Below are 9,295 nucleotides of genomic sequence, written 5' to 3'. Positions count from 1 at the left end.
TTTATTTTATTTATTTTAATTTTAAATTTCTTTTATATCTTACTAATTAATGGGCCAAGTGAGAGAATATTAAATTATATAACCTTATTTAATTAAGTAAGATATATTATATATTTGAATGGATTCTAAATATGATTATCAATCAATAGAAAAAATATCTAATTATAATAAAATTTCTTAGAAAATGACCTTTGGGAGGAATTCTTTTAATTATCATTCTAAATCATTTGCTCTCGCTTATAAAAGGGTATGATCTTCCTTAATTCATATTTCATCGCTTACAGTGATCTCGTGAAAGATAGAAAAAAAGGATAATACAAGTCTAATTATCCTTACATACCGATATCACTGTAACCTTTGGATCCGACCGACGGTATATTTGTAAATTAGATAAATATTTTTAAAATAGCATCCAAAGATATACGATCTTCATATTAATCTATTGTTTTTTTATTTTGATTATGATATTAAAATTTTTCATATAATAATAACACAATTATAATTTTTTATACTAACAACATATTCCTATCACAACCATATTCTATTAGCTAGGTATTAATTGAATCTCTTTAGGAATGTTTAAGTAAATTATTAAATATGTTATAAGTTTTTATTGGTTGACAAAGAAAATTTCAGCTTGCCATTTTCTTGAACTAAATTGTATTGAAAAGACTCGACAAATTATTTCACATCATCTTGTTATAAATCTTCCACACGTAGAATGATACGAAAGTAGCCATTCTTTGCGGCAATGTACTATCAACCCCCGGTCTTTATCTGTACCGCATGCAAAGTACTCTTCTCTCGTCTTCCCAAGAGTGCACAAAGTCTTCCCTTCCTCCTCCGCTTCTCCTCAAACCCTGATACTTCCCAAGACAGGAACTCGGAGATGGATCACGGCTTGATGAGCGAGACGGGCATGAACGCCTCCTCCATGGCCGAGACGCACTACACCCACATGACCTTCTTCTGGGGCAAGAACTCGGAGATCCTCTTCACGGGCTGGCCCGGCACCAGGGGCGGCATGTACGCCCTCGCTCTCGTCGTCGTCTTCGCCTTCTCCTTCCTCCTCGAGTGGCTCCACCACTGCCGCCTCGTCAGGCCGGGAGCCGGCCGCATCGCCACGGGTCTCGCCCAGACGGCGCTGCACGCGCTGCGCGTCGGCCTCGCCTACCTCGTGATGCTCGCGGTCATGTCGTTCAACGGCGGCGTGCTGATCGTCGCCGTCACCGGGCACGCCCTCGGGTTCCTGCTCTTTGGCAGCGCGGCGTGTCGGAGGACGCCGCTGCAGCCGGCTTGCGCCGGCAAGGGCGATCTTCCGCCTATGGCTTGCTGATCGTTTTATGTGTGGTGTGAGTTTGAAGTCTCGTGTGAAGTCTTGCATCCTAATAAGCCTTACTTGTCTAAGCTGTGACAGAAGGCATTTGAATTCATCTATCAGAAGTCTCTTTGTAACCATCATGCATTTGTGATGAAGAAGAATGGTTGGTGGCTTGTGACCAATCAAGACTGCAACAACATTCTTGCGTGATTCTGAAATAACACACAGGCTATTATATTTTGTTGAAACATTTTGCTTTAGAATTAAACATTTTGCTACTGTTTGTCTGAAAAAAAACAAGAGTGCTAATCTCACTTTGCTTCACAGTAGATTCATTCCTAACACGGATGGATTATGTTCCATGTCCTGTAGTCCAATCAAGAGAAGTAGCCAATGTCACTTTCGAGAAGATTCTATCACTCACTTTTAGCTTTTACTGCGTATCGAACAAGCCAGGTTTTGTCTCTGGATTGCTTTTTGGTTTGTTAGAAGCTATTCTTTGGCTTATAGTGAACTCAATGATCGAACACTTGTTAAAAGATTACACACCATGCATGATCTCTAAACCTCCATGCAAAAAGACTACATTTCAAGAACCAACCAGTAAGCTTGTTTAACAAAAAGCTAGCAGACTTAACTTATCTGGACCAATTACGTAACTCTCTGTTTCAGGTTCCAGTGAATGCTTCTGCCTGTAGAATACTTCTCATCAACATTGAAGTATACTGTTCCTACCATATCCATCAACACCAGAATCAAAGAGCTGACTTCAAGCCTCTCTAACGTTACAGACGGTCTGAATCATGCCGCTGGGTTGGTCAACTCCTTTAAGCACATCAACATGAATATAAAGAAAGATAGCTGATGCCAAAGACTATCCAAACAAATGAAGTCAACTTTATACAAATGTGTACTAGTAGTTATATCTACATGGGAAGTACGACCAAGTATCTACTCACAGGTCTAAACCTGCTTTTGTCGCATGGTATAGAATCACCATCACAGTCGCAGCATCTCACATGGAGAGGGCACAACATTGTGCTGATAGTTGCAGCTTCTCATCCCGTAAAGCCTAGATTGCCATGGTCAGTAGTTACCACAACACAACCATAATAATTTTATGCAACCTCTCGACAAAGAACAATGTTGAAGAACATATCAATTGAATTCAGAGTTTTGCTCAGAGATTCACCTTCATAAGCAATATAGTAGCACAAAGATTGACTATGTAAATATTGATATATACAACAATAACAAGTTGTAATATTCCAACAATTTGAGGCCAATAATATGAATTTTTTTCAGTCATTGAGCTTTGTGTAGATCAATATCTGTAGATTTGATGATTCAAGTACATTGAAGGAGTAGTTTATGACTTATCTTGAAAAATAAAGAGAAAAGCGGTGATTTGCCACAGATTCTAGTTCATCGCATGTGATGCCTGAAAGAGAAAGGCAAATGCAATCCAGTTCAAATTGTCATCGGGGGGCATGAATACTGAGACATAGCGTGATCGTGAAGGAGCAACTAACCTTAATGTTTCCTTTGTTCCTCGTCGGACTTTACAGCGAATTGTTGGGAGACCGAGGCGCTGATGAGCCTCGAAACGGTGACATCCAGAAAAACCTACAAACAGATTATCTCTTTTAGATATGCTGGAGTTATAGGAAGATCAGTATATCTCTTGGTAGTATGAGTACCATAGTAAACTCCATCCACCTCCAGCACATCAATCTGCAAGTTTTCATGAATTCGATAAGCGAGCATTTAAGCATATGTGATAGTTGAATTATTTGTCTACAAAAACTGAAAGAAAATTGAACAAGAGGATTCATTTTGTGTAAAGCACCATCTGACATTGGATCAATATCTGTGCATTGAACATTCAGAAACTAGATGATTCATCTTACCATTCCAAGGAGAATTGTCACACTATATAGCTCCAAAATCCAAAGGAGGTTGATCCAATTTGCAAGTTCATTTATTCTTTGGAATCTTAAACCAAACATCACTAGGAACTTCATAATCATTTTAACAACCATAATGTTACAATCTTTTTAGAAGTATATATAAATTGGATATAAAGGGCCACGAGAAGGAAATTTCTTTTACAATTCTAAGCCTACTGAATATGATTGTGCAAGCAACAAACCTATGCTGAGTTGTGTTAGCGTTTATAGCTGACAAACTTTGGAGTTGAACATATTGTTGTGTCAACATCATAGCACATTCTTGAAAAATATAGGACTATTCGTGATAACGACCACGTTTGCCCCTTAAGAAATTTTCAGGATGCCACATATATGGAATCTACATATTGAATTATAGTAGACCACCTTTGCCTTACGTATGGAATCTTCAAAGTAATGCTAGCTATTTGCCATTTGTCAGTATATGCATCTCACCCAAAAAGAGGCTCTTGTCCTTAATGGATCATTTCATCTACTAAATTCTTTTTTTAGATTAAATATTTTTTTATTTTTTCTTCCCATCCTTTCTGAAGATTTTTGAAAGAATGAGCCAAACTCAAAAAACTTTTAATCAAATATAGGTCTGTCTCAGATTATTTATATTGAAATGCATACACGGATATGTAAATTTATCTATATATACTTATGTATACGGAAATATATGCATATGTCCAGATATGTAATAGATATATATGAGACACCACTTGAACTGGGGTTACATAGCTATTTTCCTTATCACCCATGCTAGCGCTAATTTCATTATCACTCGGCTGAATTCTTTGGCATATAATCACAAGGGATTACAAATTCCTAACGACATTGTCACAAGCATATTGTAATCATGAATCAGAAACCATTTAAAAAAAGCTGTATTGTAGATAAAAGTTATAAGATCTACAAAAGGTTGTGCTAGCACAATGATACGAAAATTTTGACATTTGCATTTCGTTTATGAAGTACAACATCATAAGGTATTGGTTCGCACCCAAAATTTTGGAGCACTATTAACTACTTTTTACAGCCATTCTTTTATATCTAGAATTTTCCCCACTAGAACCATATGCTAACAATCAATCATAGGCTGATTCCTGATTCCATGTTATTTTAGAGCCATTTTTTTTCGTTTGGGACCATTGAACCTCTTTTGTCCATAAATTGGGTAAACCTTGATGGTGTCTTATGTTCAGTCCAGGAAGTTACTGGAACCCACTATAGAGAAAATGATGCTACAAGAGCATAGGTCAAGATTGTATAAAAACTTCTTATGATAAACACTTTCTATTTTGAAACTTGGGACTTTAACAAACAAGAAGAATCCTCTATGCTTCAAGAGACATCACTAGCATAGAAATTCAGACCTCATGTATGGCGTCATACAAATCTTGGAGAAAAGTAATTGAGCTGTCCATCCACTTCATTTTTAATCTCTCTTTTAGTTTTCCACTCTTAGGAGACTTAACTTCAGTGAAATCGTACTCAAAGTCCTGTTTGATTAGATTAAATATACTCAATGTAAATCCCCCAAAAAACTAGATTATTTAGTAATAAGTTATAAGCAACACTATATCCTCTCCTAAACCGAAATCAAATTCACCGTTTTCTTGCTTGAGAAAACATAAAATCCTGGACCAGATGCATTCACACTTGCACCCTTCCAACCAGCTTAGCCTATTTTTAATAACAGTTTCATATTTCTGTTTAACTTTTTCTTTGTAGAGGATACTAATTTGCAAAAGATCAAATGCACTTCTATTAAATTTATACCCCAAGGAGGAGAAAGCTACCACAAATAATTTTTAGTCTGATTGCTTGGTACGTCCTATCATATCGATCTCCTAAATCCTTGCAAACAAAATCAAGGCCATTCTACCTGAGGTCATTAATGGCAGTCAAAACAGTTTTTATCATAAAAGTCTCATCCTGAAGTATTACATGGGTGTAAATAATGTCCTAAATAGTGACATAAGAATGATAAACACGGAGCCATTCTTAAGCTTGATTTTGGAAAGAGATTTCATGTTATTGAGTGGGAAAACCTTATTGGACATGCTAAAACATCAAGATTTTGGACTTAAATGGATGATCTGGGTCAAACACATGATCTGTGATGCTATAAAATCATATCCTGACTATTAATTTCATAGTAGGCACATCAAGGGTATGCTCGAATGGATCTTTAAGCATGAAGTAGCAACCATTGCATCAAAGGATTGATTCAAAAGTAATGAAGCATCCAAATTTTCCAGTATGCTAATGGCATAGTATTTACTATTCAGGATAAACAGATAAGGCATAAATGGTTAGGCTCAAGGTACTCCTAACTGGACTAAAGATAAACTTAGCCAAAAGGACTTTTTTCTACAGTGATTCCAACTTCACCAAAGGTGAAATGATTGCAAAGATCATTGGTAGCACCACACAAAGCCTACCCAAAGCCTATCATTCAAGCATCTCGGCCTTCTACTTCATATCCTCAGATGACGACAAACAAAATGTGTTAGGATTAGTAAGTATTTTAGAAGTACTAATTAGATGCGAACTTCTTAGAGGATTAGGATTCGGACTAGGAATTCAAGTAGGAGAAAGAGTCATTAATGAATTAAGGTTTATTGATATAAATATGCTATGTATCTAAAGACCGAGAGGAAGAAACATAGAGAAAACAATTTGAGTGTCTCGGGATTTTCTCTAGTGGATATAGGAGATTGAGATAAACGTGATGATGTACAAGAGATCCAAGGATTGGATTTGGGTTAACTCAAGACACATATTTCTTATATTTATTTTTCTCATATAGTAAAGAATTTGATTTTGTTGGGACTTACAGTTTTATTATAGTTGTTGTTGTAGTAGTAAAGAATTTGATTTTCTCCGTGTATGTAGGTCTAGAGTGTCGAGCCATATAAATATTTTGATAGCTTTATGATTATTTATTTATTTATTTATTGGTATCTGAGATTTCTATTTTGGTTCCGAAGTCTTCTCTCCCCCAACAAAATGGCTATACCTACAAGTTGAATTCAGTCTAGACCTTTGGAAAGTAAAGCAATTTAGAGGTTCCTTATATGCTTTACCAATTTGCATCACGTAGCAAAAGAACAACAATTGATAATCCTAAAACAGTGCTTTTGAAGAAATACATATCTATAAGAACCGAAGGAAGTTTCCTTACAGGTTCCTGGAGCCCAATTTGTCTAATGCTCTCCATGAGCTCCTTCACCTTTTCGGGGTCGTTCGCCCGCGTCCGCATCAGCGGCCGCCGAATCTTGTTAAGAGGTAGCTCCAGAATCGCCGGTCCTCCAGATTTAGGCTTCGAGAATGGAACCCCTGAAATGAAATCCATACAGGAGCACGCTTAAAAGAAAAATAACGGTTCACAAGAAGCGAAACAATAGGCAACGCTCTCGATCAAAGGAGCTGCAAGGGCAGAGAGGGAACCATTGGAGGAAGCTCTAATCGGACGCGAGGTGTAGCTGCAGAGGGCGGTATGGGTGAGCGAGACAAGGTTCGCCATTTTTGGTTCTCTACTCCTCACATCACACGAAAGAACGAATTAGACGGGCTCGAGGAACTCGAAGCCCCCAAAAGAGCGATACTTTCACTAAATTTTGGCCCATATCATACCCACAAGCTTATTCGATGGATAGTACGGGTCATTGTGAGCCCCGATGTACACCATCTATATTCTTCAAGGTAAGTAGACGAGTAATTTGTGGTAAGTGACACGTTTACTTTTAACCGGTTCATATTGATGGTCGTCCTTTTAGGGACGAAACCCTTTTTCCCACTTGTTCGAGACGATCTACCCGCGATTTTATTGGATGAGGTACGTGGGTCATAGCGTTGCCCATCGAAGTTTGAGACGGGGTGGCGAAAAATAATTCCCCGGGCGTAAATGGACGGTTCTGTTGGACTCCGGTTTGGTAGTCTTGGCGGCATCAACGGTTCACACCGGTTCATCTTTTATGGTTCGGCCGCGAATGCGTGCTGCGATTGACTACTCCTTGAAGGAGATATCTTCCACATCGAATCGACATCTAGATCGATTTAGGTGATGCCACCTCTGCTGTCGCGTTTGAAGAGAGTAAGGCGAGCCGCAACATCCGACGGTGGGTTGCGGCCGCGCTCGCGGGACGTGGTCGCAATCTACTCCGCTTTTCCCTATTCCGCTGGCGACCCGCATCCTGTGTCGCGCTCCGCCGCCCCTGAAATGGCACTGCCCCGCCGAGCACGTCGCCTCCTTTCCCCCGCAACAGTAAGCCGCACACGGGTCCACACTGCAAAACATGTGGGCCGCAGCTGCTTCGCCCCCGTTACCTCCTTTATAAACCTCACAAGTCGGCGACACCCGCACCGGCTTCCACAGACAACAGCTCGTTGTCTTCCAGCTTCCGCCAACTCCGCCATCTCAACAAGACAACCTGTCGTTGTCTTCTGCTTGCTTTCTGCTGGCCCATGAATGCTTGGTCCGACCTCCCGATGGAGCTTCTCGGCTCCATCCTCGAACGCCTCCCCGTTGCAGACCGAATCCGCTTCGCTGCCGTCTGCTCCTCTTGGCGCTCCGCCTCCGGCGCCCACCTCGGCTGCCCGTCCCCGCCACAGTCCCCCTGGCTCATGCTCCCCTTCAACCCCACCTTCACCCCCACCGGCTCCGCCGCCGCCTTCTTCAGCCTCGCTGACCGAAAGGCCTACAGACTCCCCCTCCCTGACCCGCCCGTCTCCGACCGCCTCGTCGTCGGCTCCTCCCACGGTTGGCTCGTCACCGCCGACGCAGACTCCGAGCTCCAGCTCCTGAACCCATTGATGGGAGAGCAAGTCCGGCTCCCTTCCATCACCACCTTCCCCTTCGTCGACGCCGTCCGTGACGAGCGCGGCCGTGTCACCCGCTACTCACTCTGCTTCGGGGACGACATTCCGCCCGAGCCGTTCGAGCCGGACAGGCTGAGGTACTTCTTCTACGAGAAAGCCGTCGTCTCCTCACCTCCGTCTCGCTCCTCTTGCTCCTCTTCTTGGGGAGGCTACACCGTGATGCTAATTCACAACCCCCTGTTCGGGCTGGCCTTTGCGAGGGCCGGCGACGAGTCGTGGACGCTCATCGACACCCCGTCGCTATACTGGGTAGACGCCATCTGTTCTTCCAGCGGGCAGTTCCTGACGCTGGAGTCCATGGGCAGGGTCGAGACTTGGGAGCTGGACGGCGGACCCCTCCCCGCTTCCACCCTGGTCGCCCCCAGGTTGGGCATCTACGACTGCTCCAAGTACCTGGTGGAGCTGCCGCGGGGGCAGCTGTTGCAGGTCTACCGATGGAAGGACCCGGTGCAGTCCAATTGCAAGTGGGAGCCTCGCCCGCTCTACGTGGAGTGCGTCACTACCAGGGTGAAGGTGTTCAGGTTGAAGGTAGACGATGCCAAGGGATGCGTCTGGGTTGAGAACGAGGGCGAGAATTTGCAGGAATTCGCGTTGTTCTTGGGGAAGAACAGCTCGATGTGCGTCAAGGTGAGGGAGTGCCCTGAGCTGAGAGGGAACTGCATCTATCTCACGGACGATGGCTCGTGGTCGTATGAGAAGTGCCATGAAGTGGTTCCAGATGTGGGGGTGTTCGACCTGAAGGAGAAGAGCCTCAAGCCTTGTGGTGGCTATAATTTCCAGTGGATATGGCCTCCTCCCGCTTGGGTAATTCCCACTGTGACCTAAAAAGAACATGATTAAGCAGTACCTTTATATTTCTTTCTCATGCAATTGGAAGTGTGACTGCAAGTTCAAGTGCAATTGGAAGGATTCCAAAATCATGTTCTGGTTGTTGATCTTATCGCCGAGAACATGTCGACAGTCCCTGTATCTTCTGCACCGTGCTGGTGGACCGACGTTGTGTCGCCGGTGAGGCAATGTAGATCATGAGTCAAATACTCCATACCCTTCCTTACACATCAAGCTTTAGCTGAATACAATGTGGGATCATTGTAACCAATCATAGTAGCCATAAGATACAGGTGTTTTGACCTCT

At 42.3% G+C, this 9,295-nt stretch overlaps 3 protein-coding genes across 3 annotated transcripts; 2 read left to right on the top strand and 1 right to left on the bottom strand.

Moving 5' to 3' along the window:
- Window positions 1–829: 829 nt before the first annotated feature.
- LOC103978715 (copper transporter 6-like) lies at window positions 830–1,569 on the top strand. The gene has a single exon (XM_009394614.3). The coding sequence runs from the start codon at window positions 890–892 to the stop codon at window positions 1,334–1,336; it is 447 nt and encodes a 148-aa protein (XP_009392889.2). The 5' UTR covers window positions 830–889; the 3' UTR covers window positions 1,337–1,569.
- Window positions 1,570–2,518: 949 nt separating this feature from the next.
- LOC135610661 (sulfiredoxin, chloroplastic/mitochondrial-like) lies at window positions 2,519–6,888 on the bottom strand. The gene is made up of 5 exons (XM_065105447.1): window positions 6,730–6,888; window positions 6,464–6,618; window positions 3,022–3,055; window positions 2,854–2,947; window positions 2,519–2,762 (listed from the first exon to the last, which is right to left on the bottom strand). The coding sequence occupies exons 1-5, from the start codon at window positions 6,803–6,805 to the stop codon at window positions 2,747–2,749; spliced, it is 375 nt and encodes a 124-aa protein (XP_064961519.1). The 5' UTR covers window positions 6,806–6,888; the 3' UTR covers window positions 2,519–2,746.
- An 858-nt stretch (window positions 6,889–7,746) lies between these two features.
- On the top strand, window positions 7,747–8,985 carry LOC135608779 (F-box protein SKIP23-like). Its single transcript, XM_065101818.1, has one exon. It carries the CDS (start codon window positions 7,747–7,749, stop codon window positions 8,983–8,985), a length of 1,239 nt encoding a protein of 412 aa, XP_064957890.1.
- Window positions 8,986–9,295: the final 310 nt, after the last annotated feature.

Source organism: Musa acuminata, chromosome BXJ2-4, assembly GCF_036884655.1.
Source record: "Musa acuminata AAA Group cultivar baxijiao chromosome BXJ2-4, Cavendish_Baxijiao_AAA, whole genome shotgun sequence".
In the NCBI taxonomy this organism is placed as follows: Eukaryota; Viridiplantae; Streptophyta; class Magnoliopsida; order Zingiberales; family Musaceae; genus Musa; species Musa acuminata.
Note: the sequence above shows the minus strand (reverse complement) of the source record. Positions and strands in the feature narration are given on the sequence as shown.